General features: G+C 33.9%; 1 protein-coding gene across 1 annotated transcript in view; it reads right to left on the bottom strand.

Annotated features, from left to right (window-relative positions):
• Nucleotides 1-370: 370 nt before the first annotated feature.
• Nucleotides 371-19,866, bottom strand: part of LOC138312664 (pre-mRNA-splicing factor ATP-dependent RNA helicase PRP16-like) — a gene marked incomplete at its 3' end in the record, with an annotated part of 28,267 nt that continues 8,771 nt past the window's right edge. The window contains 9 exon segments of the mRNA XM_069253447.1: nucleotides 371-417; nucleotides 2,175-2,275; nucleotides 3,726-3,881; nucleotides 4,288-4,561; nucleotides 5,108-5,254; nucleotides 6,971-7,132; nucleotides 17,879-17,959; nucleotides 18,376-18,537; nucleotides 18,777-18,935. Coding sequence (XP_069109548.1) covers nucleotides 371-417; nucleotides 2,175-2,275; nucleotides 3,726-3,881; nucleotides 4,288-4,561; nucleotides 5,108-5,254; nucleotides 6,971-7,132; nucleotides 17,879-17,959; nucleotides 18,376-18,537; nucleotides 18,777-18,935 — 1,289 coding nt within the window.

Below are 19,866 nucleotides of genomic sequence, written 5' to 3'. Positions count from 1 at the left end.
TGTGCAAAATTTCAATGAAATTGACTCAGCGGCTTTCAAGAAGAAGTCGAAAATGTAAATTGTTGACGGCCATATGATGCACAACGACGGACAAAAGGCGATTAGAATAGGTCCCTTGAGACTTCGTCTCAGGTGATTCGTCTCAGGTGACCTAAAATGTCATATGGCAGCATCAGACTTCAGTGATTTGCTGTCATTATAACCATGTCTGAGTATCTACTGAAAAATAGACAAACCGGTCAATATTTTGTTGAAAACAAAATAACAGATTGGTGCTCTTCATTTATATAAATTTCAATAATGAAAACTAAATCTGCACCATGAGAATACTATTATTTTATTTTATTTTGGGGGACGCTATTGTCCTTACCCAGGGCCTGTCCTTCCAGCTCTGCCTGACCTCTGGTTGGCATTAGCCTGCAAAAAGAAATAACTAAATGTAAGGCTAACTGAGAACCTTTGAAGAAATTCATGTACACTTAATTATAACAGGCCTGTGGATCAAAATTATTTGAAAGACTTTTTTTTTTTTATTTTAACACCATTTTGAAAGATATTGCAACTTGTAATCCATTCAATAAGTTGAATGTAATTAGACGGCTTGTAGTTAATCCTGAGGTCCTAGAATCAATTGCAGGCAATGGACACCAACTCTTAAATCTTACTCTCTGATAATGATAAACTTTTACATCACATACTTCTCTACCTGTTGCAATTAGCATCATCACTTTAATTACCGTAAAAACTTGTGTAATTTGCGCACTTTTTCTGTGCAAAAATAAAATTTGAAGTTGGGGGTGCGCAAATTATATTGATAGAGGAGATTTAAAAATTTTACGGGGAAAAAATCTGTCCATTCTGAGGGGCTGACGATCTATGAATGTTGAGGTACCGCTCTGTGTATGGTAGCCATTTTATATGATAAAAGGTAATAAAGATTGTAAAAACAATGCCTCACCTATTAAAGTGGATTATCTAAGGCTAATTAAAGTGTTAAGTTATGATCACATTGTCTTGTTTCCATTTGCCATGAGAATTCAATGGCGTCTGACTGAGAGCATAGCTTCTACTGACAGCAAGAGATGTATACCCTGTGCACCTCGTAGTATAATGGGACAGCCACAATCAGTGACTTTGGCCGGGTCAATCTAGTTTACCTGTATTTTTTTAGGGGAGAGAGGCTGTAGAGAACGTCTGTAGAGAGTGTGTGTGTGTATACACAAACATACGTATACCCCAGCTGCAGGCCGTGTGCAAAAAGTCAAAACACACTTGGGATTTAAAAGATGCCTAAACTGACCTATATTTAGGACTTTTAATAAGTGGTCTGCAATTTTATTACTGCAGAATTAACAAGCTACAAGGTTAGTGACATATTCAACCGTATTGATAAATATAATTAGCCATCAGCTTTGCACATGAAACCTTACGTAGGGCCCAGCTGTAGGCCGTGTGCAAAAAGTCAAAACATACGTGGGATTTATAAGATGCCTAAACTGACCTATATTTAGAACTTTTAATAAGTGGTTTACAATTTTATTACTGCTGAATTAACAAGCTACAAGGTTAGTGACATATTAAACCGTATTTATAAATATTATTAGCCATCAGCTTGGATCTGGTACCGTACAGGTAGTGAGTTTACTCGCAATGTGATTGTTGCAAGCTAACATACGTATCCGCTAGCCGATTGCTGTTGATTGTTAATGATCTCAAACACACTAATTACTTATTGTGACAATTTTGAACAAATAGTTTCAAATCTTTTTAAATGTTCCTGATAACTATTCATGTGTAATATCTCAAAACATCGACATGTGCACGAAGTACGGCGGACCGGACCGCCGATGTTTTAGACATCTGCAAGATATTTTAGTTTCAGGTTAAGGTGGCCAATAAAAGAAAACAAACACGATGCGGTTTTAATATGTTATTTCTTCTTAATACAACACTTCTTTGTGCAAGTTGTCAAGCATTTCAGGGGAATATTTTGCATTGAAATTGTCACCTTCATACATCGATTTTGGGACTCCCTGGACATCGTTTTTTCCCAAAATTTTTGATGCTCAAAATATACTGATAGTAGATTTTTTTCAGCATTTTCAGCCCTAAAAAGTACCTGCGCAAATTACACTGGTGCGCAAATTATACAAGTTTTTACGGTATACACTTACCTGACTGATTGGGTAGATTGACAGAGCGTCCATACCAATCTTAGGGTTAAATACTTTCAGTTTACAATACCCAGCATCCACAACAAACATAATTCCATCAACTGTGGAGAGAAATTAATTGATGTCAACTCTTATGGAGGGACATAATGTAAAACATACTTTAAATCTGTATAATAATGTGGTGTAAATGTAGTCTGTAGTCTCTATGGCAGGAAAATAATTAACTGTACAATTCAAATAATACATACCTAAGAATTGAGCTTAATGGTTGGGAAAAAACATATCCCAGAGTATAGTCAATAGTTAATGTATTTCTATAAAAATCATGAGAGAAAATCTTTTATCCTCAAATGAGTATCGAAAAATTGGCAATTTGATATACAGTCAAAATTGCCTTAGCGACCTTCTGAATTCAGCGACCTTCTGTCTTAAACGACCTAAATTATTCCTCCCAGCGAAAATTACTATATAATCTATCTGTATTAAACGACCGTCTGTCTTATGCGACAAGCGACCATACTTTTAGGATCCAACGACACTCGATGTTCTGTATTTAACGACCCAAATCACACATGCATTTGTCTTCTATTCATATATAAAGCCAAGCCAGTTAACTATCCTGTAGGGCTTCCAACCCAGCCCCATTAAGGCAAGACAAAAGAGCTATCCATATGGCTTGGTTATATATACACGAGGTGTTCACTTTGACATAAATTAGCACTTCGGTACCGATGGCCGAAGCCGTCTGCATGTCTGAGCTGGATATTGCAAGGAAAATGTGCTATTTATTCACGATGTTTGTGATAAAAATCAAGAATAATCACTTCCAAAACCAACTAAAATAATGATGAACAATGATTTACTCACATAAGAACGACATGAATGTAGAAATATGGTACTGAAAATGTATCAGTGTAGCTAAGCATGATGGCAGCCATTTTGGGAGATAGCAACAGAGGAGTCGGAAATAGCTGATTTCCGGATTTTTTTTAAATTATTTTTTTCACACTATTTTTTTTCCATTTTTTTAATCTAAAAAATAAATGAATAAAATGATAAAAAAAAAGAAATACAAAAAAAAAATAAAAAATTATTTTTATTTTTTTTCTGCTTTTAAATACATTGTAATTTTGTAGCTAATTATGATATATAAGTGGTAGGCCTAAACAAATATTTGTTTTAGAAATTTTTAATCTTATTCACGAACAGAAAGATAAATAAAAAATAAATAGATAATTGAAAAATAAAAGTGCCTAAAATTAAATACAACATAATTAAAAGATGTATTAGATTATGTGATATATTATATATTTAATAATTTCCTTTTATTGTGAAAGTTTTTAGTACAACAAAACTGTCAAAACATGTCCCACAATATACATTGATACATGTATTTAATTGTTTCGAAAGGGGTGATTCAATTAAGAGACCAACTGTCATATGTGACCTATTTTTCAATCTCCTTTGGAAGGTCTCTTAAAACAATTTTGACTGTACTATCTAATTAATGACAAGCTCTGCTTTCCTTCCCCTGTCTCCATCTTTCTGTACCTGTTAAAGAAGTCTCGGCAATGTTTGTAGCAACTATACATTTCCTGACACCATCTGGAGCTTTCTGGAAAATCTTGGCCTGAAGGTCACTTGGGAGTTGAGAGTAGATAGGCAGGATGGCCAGAGGAGGGGCATCGTCCAGTTCACCGAGGCGCTCTGTAAGATAAGGACATTGATATTGGACACTAGTAATACATGTATAGGAAGCAATGATATAAGGCTTTTAGAAATGACTGTAAAGACTTAAATGCCTCCTTCTATACATACCAAAAGAGAATTGGATAGAATGGAATGGAACACGATGAGACTGACAAGGGTAACAATAAGTCCCATTTCAGTGTAGGGGCATATTTAAGTAGAAAACTTTCAAAAGAAGCTAATTTTTCTTTTACAAATATTAACCCACATAATGAATAAGCACTAAATACTGCCAAACAAATATACAGGATTAACAAATTTCAAAAAGACTACAACACTTAAAGCATAAAAACTGTTAATTTAACTTGAAGTTGTTTTTGATAATCACAGAAAAGGGATACATTATTTACAACAGTGAAATTACCTGAGACTAATTCACATGTAACTTCAATGTCTTCCTGTCCCGGCATAAAGATCAGTATATCCCCATCCATCCCCTGGAGGTGCACCTGTAGAGCCTGTTTTACAGCCGAGTCTACGTAGTCCTCTACTGTGTTCTTACTGAAGAACAGTTCCACAGGAAACGTCCTGCCAGGAATCTCAAAAATAGGTACATTACCAAAGAAATTGGCAAACTTGCTCGCATTCATTGTGGCTGAAGTAACAATTAACTTCAAATCATGGCGTCTAGAAATAACCTGTAAAGCAAAATGAAATACTGAAAACATCATGAAATAATTCTTGATTTGAAAAGCAATATTGTATCCAATGCTATGCATAAAGGTTTGGTGAGGTTTCTGGTTTCAAAATCATTCCAAAGGCTAAATGCAAAGAAAAAATTGTAAGAACATGGGATCTATAAGGAACATTACATGGAAAATGAGAAAGACTCCTTCAGTACAATCTAAGAAATACTTGTATTATAACAAACTTTAATTTTCCAACTCCAAGATGTCCAACTGTTGGTTAGGTTGTTTTTTCTATCTGTCCAAACATTGACAACAAAGTGCCAGGGGACCTGTACAGGACCTGTTCACATAATCAAAAATTGTTTATTGTAGAATGGACAAATGATGGACCAAAGGCAATATGAATAGTCTCACCATCTAATGATAATAGTGGGCTAAGAGATAGCTTGAACAATTTCTGAAAAAAACCCATTTTGTATACCACTTTATACAATTTTGAAATTATTTTAGTAATATCAATTGTAACCAACCTTTAACAACTGAATTGTGACATACCTCTCTTAACAAACCAAAGAGAACATCTGTATTAAGCGACCTCTCGTGAGCTTCGTCCATGATAACAGCACTGTAATGGTCTAAATCAGATTCCCTTAGGGACTCTCTCAGCAGGATGCCATCTGTCATGTACTTAATGATGGTTTTCTGTTGAATAAATAAAGATATATCAATTCCCAATACATAGATGTACATTGTATATATTTAAGAACTAGAAAGTTCTGTGATACATAATGACCTGGCCTACATACGTCATAATAGGATGTGAAAGGATGAAAACGGATATGAGGAAATGTTACAGCGCCGTTACAATAAGCGTACGTGTGACGGCCAGTCTAGTAGGTAGGTTCGTTGATTGGTAGCTAGTCAGTTTGCATGGTACCTAGTCAGTGTGCCAACGACATTCAATAAGCTGTGTAAGCACGGTTCTCATTGGCTGTCGCTTCAATGTAGGGGCAGAGGTAAACAGTCGGAAACGTGTACTGAAGATGATCGGCATTGCAAGCTTCATAATGTAAAAAGATTACACAAACACATTTTAATTACCTCATGTATAGACTCTGAATCAGCGCTACTCAGTGAAATACGTATGGAAAGAGCTACTGTTGTAGCAGAAAAGTCAGTCAGAAGTTGTACGGAAAAGATATCGACTGCTTCTGAATAATTATCACTTTACTCCAAGATGTGGGAAACCAAATCGGGTACAACGTATGACCGACCATAGTATCTTGTCAAAATATATTCTTATAAAACCTGGCTTTGGCACATACCTGGATGACAGTAGGGGATGCTATTCCAGCTGTAGGCGTAGATTTTTTAACTTTGTCACCAGTATTTAATCAGATAGATGCATTTGAATCTAGTGATGACAATTTCTCGGCTAAATTCAACCAACAATTTGTAAACTACCGCTGCCATGCGTCAACCTCCAAGAACGTTACCTGTGAGGGTCGCGCAAATATGAATCAAATTGAATTATAAGTATTTCGGCGATGCATCCAAAATCATCGTCTACAACTAGAATAACATCCCCTACTAACACCCAGGTATGTGTTAAAACCGTGTTTGATCAGAATATATTTTGACAAGACATAATCTATTGTCAGCCTGATTTGGTTTCCACACCAAATGCTTGCAGCAGAAAAGTCGGACAGAAGGGGATTCCTTTTCCGCTACAACGTACAATGTTACATGTAACATATTACGACGGACAGAAGAATAAAAGATATAAACCTCACACATTTATAAACATGATGCAAAATTTGATCCATTGGAACGTTGGTAGATAAGCTACAGTATGAATTTTTCCTGAAGTCGAGAGAAAAAAAAAATTGCTTTATAAGTGAAACAAAACAATAACGAATTTTGAAAACAGTGATTGATTGTATACATTGTAAACATAATGAGATATTACACAATGTGATCAGACATAGTACATCAGAGTCGATCTAGTCAGTTGTGGGGGGGGGGGGGGGGGGGGGGCCAATCAGTCGGGCTGCTGATGCTTCAGCCAATCAGCGCCTTTGTTACATGCCAACTAAAATCTATCTACGTGTCTATCGAGTGAATGAGTGTTAACAGGAACACTTGTCGTAACGGCGCTGTAATAGCACCATCAAATATATATTCTACAATTATAATTAAAAGTTTGATGTTAACCTATCAAACTGATGTGCATTTGCAATTTTTTAGGGGTTACCTGAGAGATTAGATTAATGAAATACCCATATCATTTACAATACCGACGTAATATGGTCCAAATTTTATATTTAATGTCCATTGTAGTTCTTATACTGTAACATTACAAACTGGGTAAATGTTAACATAGTGCAATAAAACAACTAAAATATTTCCCATACTTACTTCTGTTGTACAGTCTTCAAATCGTATGGCATATCCCACTTCATCACCCAGTTTAGATTTTAATTCTTCTGATACTCTCTTGGCCACAGACATAGCAGCAACTCTACGAGGCTGGGTACAGCCAACCAAACCATACTTTGTGTAGCCATCCTCATGCAAGTACTGCAAAAATTTAATTAAATTAATTAGGTAAATTATCAAACTTCAATTAAATAATTGAACCTTTAAATAATATTAAGAACAAAATGGTTCATCCTTTTTTACCCCAAGCTGTAAGATTTAATAATTGCATTAGTTATATATTCTAATATACAGTAAAACCTGCCTTAGGTACCACCTCTGTATAAAGACTACCTGTGTAACAAGACCACTTTTCTATGGTCCCGAATTAACAATTTGAACCTATGTATTTAGACCACCTGGCTATAAAGACCATTTTCCTCTTTGGTTTTTGTAGACAGATTTCACTGTATTTTCTGATGTACCTACAATCATACAATATACAGTATGTAAATGGAAGCTAAACCAAAACAAAATTTTACAGCAAAATTATTTCATTTCCATTTGCTTTCCATTTTTTGTATCTATATAAATTTCTATCTTCACAAAACTATTCAATTTTCATTTTAATCTTTACACCATTTGTAGTGTTTAATCTGATTATACACAATATTATATTTATATGAAATACAGTCAAACCTGTCTGTAACGACCACTGAAGGAGAGACAGAAAAACGGTCACTAAAGACAGGTTGCCTTTAAAGACAGGTTGGGACATTTGTGCCAACCAGCAAGTCAGTAAATAAAACAGAATTATATTTATGCAAAACAGACCTGCTATTGGATATTATATATTTATTACCATGCGGAGAGGTCAAGGTCACGGTGACCGAGCCAGACAACACTGTACAGGGCTCCGATAAAGATCTATGTTTTCTTATATTTTGATGGAACTGTGCTACACAGCTTTTGGTAGTATGATGTCTGAGGAAGAGTTCTAACGAATACATGTGGAAATTGGCACAGACTTATACGTAAAAGTTGATTTTGAAACACTTTTCTAAGAGACAATGATGTGACTCCGGTGAGATCTACTCACCCCACACCTGTATACTTCTACAGTGGATCTGGTGTACATACAATTGTACCTACTATATATAATATTTACACTTATAGACTATAGTCATGTCGACTCCAAGAGGTACTTTCAACTCCAATAAGGGGAAATCTAAAGGACGTGATGAGAAATCTGTAGAGGAAAGTCTTGTGGATATTTATAACAAACTTGAGAGTCTAATCACTAGTGACACTATGGAAAAAATGATACATAAACTCAAAAGTGATATCAGAAAAGAAAATGAGGACATGATTCAGAAACTTGAGAGTCGGATTTTCGACTTAGAGAATAGCAATGACAGACTAAAACAAACAGTCCAGAGTCAAGAAGAAACAATCATCGAGCTACAGAAGGTACAATGTGAAGTGTACTCTAAATACAATGACTTAGAGCAACACGGTAGGAAGAATTCCATCCGTATATCCGGACTCCGGGATACCTCAGATTCCGAATCCGTAGATGACTGTGTTAAAACTGTTGTGTCTTTTGTAAACCGTAAGTTGAACATTCCCGTACAGAGTGAGGACATTGACATTGCTCACAGGCTAGGTAAATTCAATAAAGATCGTCCAAGGAACATTATTGTAAAGTTTGTCCATAGACGGAAAAAGCACGAGATCATCCGCGCGAGACGACAGCTGAAGGGTACCGGCATGACTATTTTTGAAGATCTAACAAGACTTAACCAACAAAAACTGAAAACAGCATACAATTTGAACTGTGTTAAGAATTCGTATAGCGTAGATGGAAAATTATTTGTGATTCTGGAAAACGGCAAAAAACGTAGAATCCTGTTTGATACTCCTTTGGAAGAAGATTTCCTGCTGAATGACACAAATTTCAGAAGGAATATATAGAAATATAGACCTACTTGTACAAGTATTTTCACAATCTGAAATACATGTAACTGAGATTGCATTACAAAAGGTCGGTAATGGACTATAGGTAGTGGACAGCACTACCGCCAGAGACTAAGTCTCTGGATTACCGATCCGCGATAAACATTTTATTGTGATTACTGTGAATTTTTGTGTTGTGCATAATTATTCTTGTTTGGATTAAAAAATGGAATATTTAAATTTCTGTGAGTAAGGTAAGTGCGAGTTGATGTTATATTGAATTGTGAGCAAAAACTGTAACTTTAAATGTTCTTCGAGAGTAGTTTCCTCGATTTGGGAAAACAAAAAACACAGATTTTGTGTTCATGTACAGTAATCATAGGTTTTTTTTTATTTTTTATTTTTTCTATTTTCATTTGTATGGTAATTATATCAGAAACATGTAATATTTATGTTTCTGATACCATAACTCATGTAAATCTCTGTAAGAGTGGCCTCCCTTTACCTGTCTATATTTTTTGTTCCGTTAATTTCCTGTCTGATTTGTAATCAGAAATATGTTTCTGTCGCAATGAATGCCTCTGAAATATACAGATAGACGTATCAGTCAAATTTTGCCCTCTATATTCAAATGTGAGTTGTATTCTTTTTATTATCAAATAAGGATTTCCCTTTAGATATTTTTTTTCTTTTTCTTATCCGGATTTAATTTGGATAAGGTTTTCTCATATAGATTTGTACTTCCGTTTCCGGTATGTAAGTCTTTGTCATTGGTGCGTTTGATTTGAATACAAATATATGTTTCATTTATGCGCCAATATGACAAAGACACAACAGTAAAGTAAGCGAGCACGGTGTGGGAAGAGTAGTGACCGAACTAGGCCTACCATGTATATGTTTTTTATTGTATCCTATCTACCCCTTTTCTGTTCTCTTCTTTCCTACTCTGTTTTTCTGGATGGCAAGTTATACTTAAGAAATTGGAATTGTTGCAACAATAACGCACGTTGGAAATTTATTTATATTTATCGTGTTCCACAGTACCTTCTCTACGTGATTTATTCAATATGCCTACTGCAACCAGCTATTAGAAGCAAGCATGATGACATGTTTTGTAACTTTGGTTTCATAATTAGTTGAGAGTGTCAAGATACTATCAGCAAACTGTCAGGGTCTGTCGGATAAGTTCAAGCGTAAAGATGTCTTTGCATATTTAAGAGACAAAAGTTATAATATATACTGCATTCAAGACACACATTTTACCAAAGAAAAAGAAATACTAATACGCAATGAATGGGGTTATAACTGTCATTTCAATTCTTTTAAATCTAACTCACGGGGTGTTGCTGTACTAATTAACAATAATTTTGATTGCAGGATCAAAAAGGAAAAGATAGACTCGTCTGGTAATTTTTTAGCATTAGACTTGGAAATTGAAGGTAAAAATATAACATTAATCAATATTTATGGTCCAAACTCCGATTGTCCTGATTTTTTTACAAGAGTGGAAGATACTATCCTTGACTTTAATAATGATAAATATATAATCTGTGGTGATTTTAACTTAGTTATTGACCCTGAGCTGGACTATGACAAAAGCTATAAAAAAATCAATAATCCAAAGGCTAGAGAGAAAGTTTTAAATTTAATAGAAAATTTAGATATGGTAGATGTTTTTAGGGAACAGAATACAAATTTGAAACGTTATACATGGCGAAAACATTCACCTGTAAAACAATCAAGATTAGATTTTTTTCTTGTTTCTCGAAATATATTGTCAAGTGTTTCTGAAGCAAATATTGATGCAGGGTATAGGTCTGATCATTCTTTTCCAAAGATTGTTTTAAAATTTTATGACTTCAAAAAAGGTAAAGGGCTTTGGAAATTTAACAACTCATTATTACATGATCAAGAATATTTGAACCTGGTAAATAATACAATTAAATCTGTAAAAGCACAGTACTGTCTGCCAATATATAATCTTGACTCTATTGATAATATTCAGGATAGCAGCCTACAATTTATAATAAATGATCAACTCTTTCTTGAGACACTTTTAATGGAAATAAGAGGAAGAACAATATCATATTCATCTTTTAAAAAGAAACAAAAGAATTTAAGAGAGAACAATCTGAAAGAAGATATTAGTAAACTTGAAAATCAAACTACTGTTGATATAGATCTAGATGAATTGAATAGAAAAAAGAAGGAATTAGAAGAGATTCGGTTGGAAAAACTTAAAGGTAGTGTAATTCGGTCAAAAGCTTTATGGATAGAGGAAGGGGAAAAGCCTACACAATATTTTTTAAATCTAGAAAGTAGAAATTATGTATCAAAAATTATTCCAAAACTTGAGAAAGAAAATGGAGAGTTTATCACTAATCAAGATGAAATTCTTAGTGAAGTTAAATCCTTTTATGAACAATTATACTCTGTTGACAAGAACATTGAGGAAGTAGATTTAGAAGAATTTTTAGAAGGTTGTGAAGTTCCAAAATTAAATAATACAGAATCTTCGAGTATGGAGGGTCTAATAACGTTTGAAGAAGCATCAACAACTCTTAAAAATATGAAAAATAATAAAAGTCCGGGATCGGATGGATACACTTCAGAGTTTTTCAAATGTTTTTGGAGTAAATTGGGGTTTTTCGTTGTTCGTTCTATTAATTATGGGTACTTAAATGGTCAACTTTCAATCACACAACGTCAGGGCATTATCACCTGTATTCCAAAGCCAAACAAATCAAAATACTTTATTAAAAACTGGCGTCCAATTTCTTTATTAAACATTGTATATAAAATAGCTTCTGGGACAATAGCTAACAGGATTAAAAATATTTTGGGTAAAATTTTGAATTCAGACCAGACAGGTTTTATTTCTGGACGATATTTAGGAGAAAATACAAGATTAATTTATGACATTATGCAATACACTGAGGAATATGATATCCCTGGAATGTTGTTAATAATTGATTTCGAAAAAGCTTTTGACTCCGTTTCCTGGAAATTTATTGATAAAACTCTGAAATACTTTAATTTTGGAAATAGTTTAAGAAATTGGATAAAAGTTTTACATCATAATGCTAGCTCTGCAATTAATCAAGGAGGTAATTTGTCTTCATTTTTTAATATTATGCGCGGTTGTCGTCAAGGCGATCCAATCGCTCCTTATATTTTTATCATCTGTGCGGAAGTCTTGGCTATTCGTATTAGAAATAACAGAAACATTGTTGGTATAAATATAGAAAATTGTAGTATTTTAAATTCTCAATATGCTGATGACACTTCTCTAATACTTGATGGATCTGAAAACTCTTTGAAGGCAGCTGTTACAGAAACAAATATTTATGCAAAAAATTTCAGGACTTAAAATAAATACAGGAAAATCACAGGTTATTTGGATAGGCAGTAAAAAGTATAGTAATGATACACTTATTCCGAGCTTGAACTTACAATGGGGAGTTACTAAATTTACACTTCTTGGTATTGACTTTCATGTTGATCTTCATAAAATACCAAAAATGAACTTTGATAAAAAATTATGTAAACTAAAAAATTTAATACAAACATGGAATAAAAGAAAAATATCTCCTATTGGTAGAGTGTGTATCATAAAATCTCTCTTAATTTCTCAGTTAAATCATCTTTTTATTTCACTTCCAAATCCAGATGAAAATTTTGTAAAACATCTAAACACAGTTCTTTTTAATTTTCTTTGGAATAGCAACTCAGATAAAGTTAAGCGAGATGTAGTTATCCAGAATTATATAGATGGAGGTTTGAAAATGATTCATCTTTCATCGTTTATAGACTCGTTAAAGATAGGGTGGATAAGAAGAATTTTTAGATCAAATGGTAAATGGCAAATGATTCTAAAAACTAAAGTAAACTTTCTTTATCTGGCAAACTGTGGAAGTGAATATCTGAATAAAATTTTATCTAATTGTAAGAATGATTTTTGGAAGGATGTATTTACAGCATGGTTCAAACTAAGAATAAAGGATAATCAATTAGAAGCGGAAAAACACTCTGTTCTTAAGACACCAATTTGGTACAATAAAAACATTACTGTTGGAAATAAAACGATTTTCTACCAATCATGGTTTAGAAAGGGAATTTCAATTATACAAGACCTGTTAAAAAGTGTTTCTCCATGTTCATTCCTTACATATGATGAATTTTGTAATAGTTATGGTGTAATAAGTAATTATCTTCAATATAATGGACTGATATCCAGCATTAAAAAGTATCTGAAGAATGTAAATTTACCAAATGAAATACTATTTTATCCAATTATTCCTTTTAGTCTTGAAATTATACTGAAAAACATTTGTGGAGTCCAAGATTTTTATAGAGCACTTGTCAAAAACAATACTGTAATAACTGGTCAAACTAAATGGGGAACCTCTTTTGACTACGATCAAGAAACATGGAAAGATATATATAATATACCCTTCATCTCTACCAATAATACTAAACTTCAGTGGCTTCAGTTCCGAATCTCCCATTATATACTAACAACTAACACTTATCTTTGTAAAATTGGTCTCTCTAATAATCCTTATTGTTTGTTATGTGCTTTAGAAAGGGAGACAATCACTCATCTATTTTGGGAATGCTCTGAAGTTCAGGATTTTTTAGCTAATTTTGAAAGTCTTTTAGATATTCTGTTTATACCATTTGCAATTAATAAAGAAACTATGCTTTTCGGAAAATTTAATCATAACGGAATATATCAAAGAATCGATAATGAAATTGTTCTTTTTATCAAACAGTATATTTATAAAACAAGATGTTTACATGGTTCTTTAAATGTGATGGCTTTTTTAAACTGTATTAAAGATTATTATTATGTTCAAAGATATATAGCTTATAAAAAAGGAGAAAAAACTTTTAAAAAATTTACCAAAGATTGGAAAAAATGGATAAAGCTAGTAGAACTCACAAATCCCTGACAGTTGCACATATCTTTTATTAAAATAGAATATATATTTATTTGTTGTCACACATACATGTGTCATGCTTGCTTTTGATCAGGATGTTGAGCAGTAATTTTTAATTCAATAATATTATTGTAACTATCAAATATAGAATGACTATCTAACTTCTTGCCTCCTTCTTCTTTTTTTTTTCTTTTTTTTCCCCCTTCTTTCTTTCTTTTTCTTTCTTTACTTCTTTTTTCTTTTTTTTTAATCGTGTTTTCATTTAGTTGATTCATTATTCTTCATATAAGAATATATCTACATTTAAATATTATACTTCACGATCTCTCGTTTCTAGTTCATCCCATTATCCCTTCTTTCCTTCCCAATTCTTTTGTTTTTTTTTGTTTTTTTTTTTCTCTCCCTCCCCTCTCTCTATAAAAAAATCAAACAATGAAATTATAATGATGAATGAAAGAATGGCAGAGTGAAAGATGTGCATGGAAGATAACTATATCAATAATTCATGAATATGTGATTAATGTAAAACTGATGTATTGTTTGACAAAAAATAAAAAATTACAAAAAAAAAAAAAAAAAAAAAAAAAAAAAAATATTTATTACCATGCATTATTTAAAGATGCTCCACAGCCGACGCGAGCATATATGATATTAATCATTTGAACAATAATTGGTGTTTAATCGTGTATATATATGCCTAATTAACACAAAAAATAATATCAGATAATTTGTTTCGCCTTTGGTGCATGCGCAATCAGTACTTCATTCCATATAGGATATAGTGTCACGGAATTTTTTCGGGATGCAATTAATTATTTTTCATATTTCTAACTTGAAGTAAAATTAGAAGCTCAAACTTTTCAATGGTGGTAATGGTATAAAGTAAGTTACTTTTATAACTGAAGAAAAATACTAAATCGTCTACTCCTGTTTTTTATAGTGAAAAAATACCATTTGTCAGCAGTGGAGCATCTTTAATAACTAATTGTGTCAATATATTTCTGTGATTTGTGTTCATTTACTTTTTTAATGTTTGGATGGGGCTTTCAAATGCAAGCGGAAATTTCGATCATAACAAAATCAGCTCATTTTGATACACACTAGTAGTAAATTTTTTCAGCTATGAAGATAATAATTACCTTATTACTGACTTGACATGGCCTGGAATTATCTGTTCAAGATTAATTTCGGACAATGTATGCGTGTAATATTTTGTACAACACTTTCTCGCTGGCAATGCGTATGTAATGTTGCCGTGTAACTAGTTCTGGCAGATTAATCTGGGGATATGAAAGATCGATTTGGAGGCGTTTTCTCACAATATATAGCTTCAAAACTATTAAAATCACAATGCAGGTACACATATTATTTTTCAACAGCATTTCTACCAAGTTATGGGACCGTATTTTATTAATAAACACATCAAAAATACCCAGATTACATAGGGCAATAATCCGACTGACTCTATAATCGTGAAGAAATCGAATGTAAATTTAAAGGCCTAATTTGAAAAAGGTTAGGTACAGGCCATTTCTTAGTAGCATTACAATGCTTAATATCGACAAGAGATCCCCCCACCAAAGAATGATCTATATCTGACAAAGGAAAGATGGATCTTTTCTCTACTTTTTAAACTTTTTCAAACATACTACATATAAAATTTGAGACATATGGCTTCAGTACCTTTTGAGAAATAGCGGTAACAAACTTCAACTATCAAAATCCAAGATGACTCCTTGGCGGCCATCTTGTTGATCAATCGGTCCCAAATCACAATATGCACAACTAGGGCCCTAGGGGAACCTACATGTGAAATTTGAGAAAGATCCATTCAATACTTTCTGAGAAATAGCAATAACAAACTTTGAATATAAAAATCCAAGATGGCTGCCTGGCAGCAATTTTGTTGACCGATCGGTCCCAAATCACAATATGCACAACTAGGGCCCTAGGGGAACCTACATATGAATTTTGAGACAGATCCCTTCAGTACTTTCTGAGAAATAGCGATAACAAACTTTGAATAACAAAATCCAAGATGGCTGCCTGGCGGCCATCTTGTTGACCAATCGGTCCCAAAATGCAATATGCACAACTAGGTCCCTAGGGGAACCTACATATGAAATTTGAGACAGATCCCTTCAGTACTTTCTGAGAAATAGCGATAACAAACTTTGAATAACAAAATCCAAGATGGCTGCCTGGCGGCCATCTTGTTAACCGATTGGTCCCAAAATGCAATATGCACAACTAGGTCCCTAGGGGAACCTACATATGAAATTTGAGAAAGATCCCTTCAGTACTTTCTGAGAAATAGCCATAACAAACTTTAACTATCGAAATCCAAGATGGCGGCCTGGCGGCCATCTTGTTCACCGATTGGTCCAAAAATGCATTATGCACAACTAGGGACCAAGGGTTCCCTCCATGTGAAGTTTGAACAAAATCCCTTCAGTAGTTCTCAAGAAATATCGATAACAAACTTCAACTGCCAAAATCAAAGATGGCTGCCTGGCGGCCATCTTGTTTTTCCGATCAGCCTCAAAATCTGTATGGCACAACTAGGGACCAAGGGTAACCTCCATGTGAAGTTTGAACAAAATCCCTTCAGTAGTTCTCAAGAAATATCGATAACAAACTTCAACTGCCAAAATCAAAGATGGCTGCCTGGCGGCCATCTTGTTTTTCCGATCAGCCTCAAAATCTGTATGGCACAACTAGGGACTAAGGGTAACTTCCATGTGAAGTTTGAACAAAATCCCTTCAGTAGTTCTCAAGAAATATCAATAACAAACTTTAACTGCCAAAATCAAAGATGGCTGCCTGGCGGCCATCTTGTTTTTCCGATCAGCCTCAAAATCTGTATGGCACAACTAGGGACCAAGGGTAACCTCCATGTGAAGTTTGAACAAAATCCCTTCAGTAGTTCTCAAGAAATATCGATAACAAACTTCAACTGCCAAAATCAAAAATGGCTGCCTGGCGGCCATCTTGTTTTTCTGATCAGCCTCAAAATCTGTATGGCACAACTAGGGACCAAGGGTAACCTCCATGTGAAGTTTGAACAAAATCCCTGCAGCAGTTTTTAAGAAATAGTGATAACAAGCATTGTTTACGGACAGACGACGGACGACGGACCACGGACGCAGGCCGATTTAAATAGCCCACCATCTCGTATCATACGAGTTATGGCTTCAAAATCACGCTTTACCAGTGATCTTTTCATGCTAATGGCGTTCGCAACCAAACATAATTTCAGTTTTTGATAGGCATAAACGGTCGTTAAAATTTCCATCTTCAAATTGGCAAACATATTTGTACATCAAACCATTACAGTCCTGTATAAACAGGGCTTCAGTAACGGAGTTAATTACCAGAAGTAGGTCAAAGGGACGCTAGGCCTACATACACACTGTACTCGGTGCTCGAAAAGTCAATCTCAGCGACCGGTCGTTAGACAACTTTGACGGGGCTAAAATGACCGGCCGTTAGCCACATTAATAGACAGGTGGTCTTTATGCACAATGCCAGTATAAAGTAACTAGGGCCCTAGGGGACCTACAACTGAAATTTGAAAACGAACCCTTTAGTACTTTCTGAGAAATAGCGGTAACAAGAATTGTTTACAGAAGGACAGACGGACGGAAGGAGGACGGACGGAAGGACGACGGACCACGGGCGAAAGACGATTTGAATAGCTCACCATCTGATGATGGTGGGCTAAAAATTCACCGGGAGTCTAAAAACTGGTCGTTATAGACAGGTGGTTATTATAGACAGGCGGTCGTTATATACAGGCGGTCGTTAAGCAGATTTGACTGTACCTGAAATTCAAAGGACATTTCATCATCTGTTCAACAGATCTAATGTTTAAGATTAAGAAAAACACTTGTAGGAGTAAACACTGAATTAATTTTAATCAATTGCATTTGAACCCACAAAGACATGGTATTTATTGACAAAGACATGGTAACTATTGACAAAGACATGGTAACTATTGAAAAGTTACCTGAGTAAGCTGTGTGGTTTTTCCGGAACCTGTTTCTCCGACAATAATGATGATGCTGTTGTCTCGAATCACATTCAGCAACTAATGAAAGAAAGAACAAACAATTATACAGCTACACAATTTGAATAATCAGGAATTTACAGTCACTGTTAACGTAGAATTGCTAGTCTTTTTAATGATAAAGAGCATTTCATTTAGTAGTCTTTCAAATCTATCAAACAAAATTATCAATGACCAACATTCCCTTTCCACATCTGAATATATTTCCACATCTGAATATATAACAGAGTGGACAAACTTTATTTCAAGTATACTGTTCATCTTTTTAATGAAAACTTGTATAGAGGAATGTACTATATTTGCATAGATGTTTCTAAAGATGAGATTCAAATAGGCAAAATTGTAATTTTGCCCCCACATGTTTGAAGACTCAAATAAATATTGTAATATTTATCAAATAAATAGGTTGATACAAGTATATTAATTAAATGTCTTACCTCATTTCTAACGGCATATATAGGCAGGAATTTCCTCTGCTCAGCCATAGACTTAGCCTTAGCAAAATCACTGACTGCTTCTGTTTTGTCTTGGAGAAGATCAGCAAACTTGTGGTCAGCTTTGTAATAATCCAATTCTCCTTTCTCATCCACCTTGTCCTCCTGATGACAAAAAAATCATTAACTAAAGGTTAATTTCTCTCAATAAAACTGAAAATAAAAGTCAAATAGTCTGTAAAATTTTTTGATTCTTTTACTTGCCCATGGGACAATTAAGCTTGTAAAATTCACTCATCCAGGAAACAATTTGACTTTTCAGGACAAGAAGACCTGTTTATTTTGTTTATTGCAAGTTTTTTTTCCTAACAAACCACAACCAGTATTCTCTATTTGAGATATACCTCTTCCTCTTTTTTCTTTATACCCATGATATCCCCAATCTTTGTGCCAGCCACTTCCCAATGTTTCTGTTGAGCTTTACGTTTTTCTTTCTGCTCTCTGAATCTCCTCACAACCAAGCTTCCCTTTCTGGCTACCTGAGCCAAGTCTGACGTTGGATCCTAACAATAAAATCATATAACAACAAAATAAAATACAAGATCTAGAAATGACACATATTTTTTGTTTTAAATCTGCATAAGGATAGCAAGAAAATTAAAGCAGATTACTAAAACAAGAAAATTTTGCAACCATAATTTAACAGTTTTAAATTTATTGAAACATGCGAGAGTGCTTCATGTAGAGTTTGCCGTTGTTTAGTTGGCTTTCTTACTCCCATATTTGCTTACTGTTTTCAGTTAAAGGGACAATTCCGTGAGGCTAATTCATTACATAACCACGAAGCAAAATATGACATAAATATATTGTTCTACATTCCTTATGAAACATATAACAAGAAATAGTGAAAAATTCCACAACTTGGTTAAGTATTTTGATTAATACCATTGAAATTCCAAATCGTTGATCAATACTATTAAGCAGGTACAACATGTACGCTGTACCCTTACCCGAGTCAAAGTCACGCACGTTAAACAAATGCAATACATAACCACTGAGGAGTTGATGAAATTATTTTTAGACAAGAACATGCATCTGATAATGTTAACACAACTGTTAGAGCGTTTTGAGTAGTTCTAGACAAAAAAAAATCTTTATTACACAGGCAAGGGTCAGGGTTCAGCATACATGGCTATGCGTAATGACGATTGAACATTTCACATGCAATTGACTACAGTGGGCTTTTCTAGCATATTACATTAAAACCAACTTATCTAATTTCCATTAGAACTGGTTTGTTTCCGAAATATGTGCATGTTTTAATGTACTCTTTTACCGAATTGTCCCTTTAAATGCTTATATTTACATTTGTTATCCATTTTTTTTTAGCAAAATCAAAGATTTTTTGCAACCATTATAAATAAACCAATTCATTATTGTCTAAGACAGAACATCCATTTCAAAAACAATCTTCCACGATTGCTGGAATGATAA

Source organism: Argopecten irradians, unplaced genomic scaffold (genome assembly GCF_041381155.1).
Source record: "Argopecten irradians isolate NY unplaced genomic scaffold, Ai_NY scaffold_0415, whole genome shotgun sequence".
In the NCBI taxonomy this organism is placed as follows: domain Eukaryota; kingdom Metazoa; phylum Mollusca; class Bivalvia; order Pectinida; family Pectinidae; genus Argopecten; species Argopecten irradians.
The sequence above is the reverse complement of the archived record's forward strand: the minus strand, read 5'-3'. Positions and strand labels throughout refer to the sequence as shown.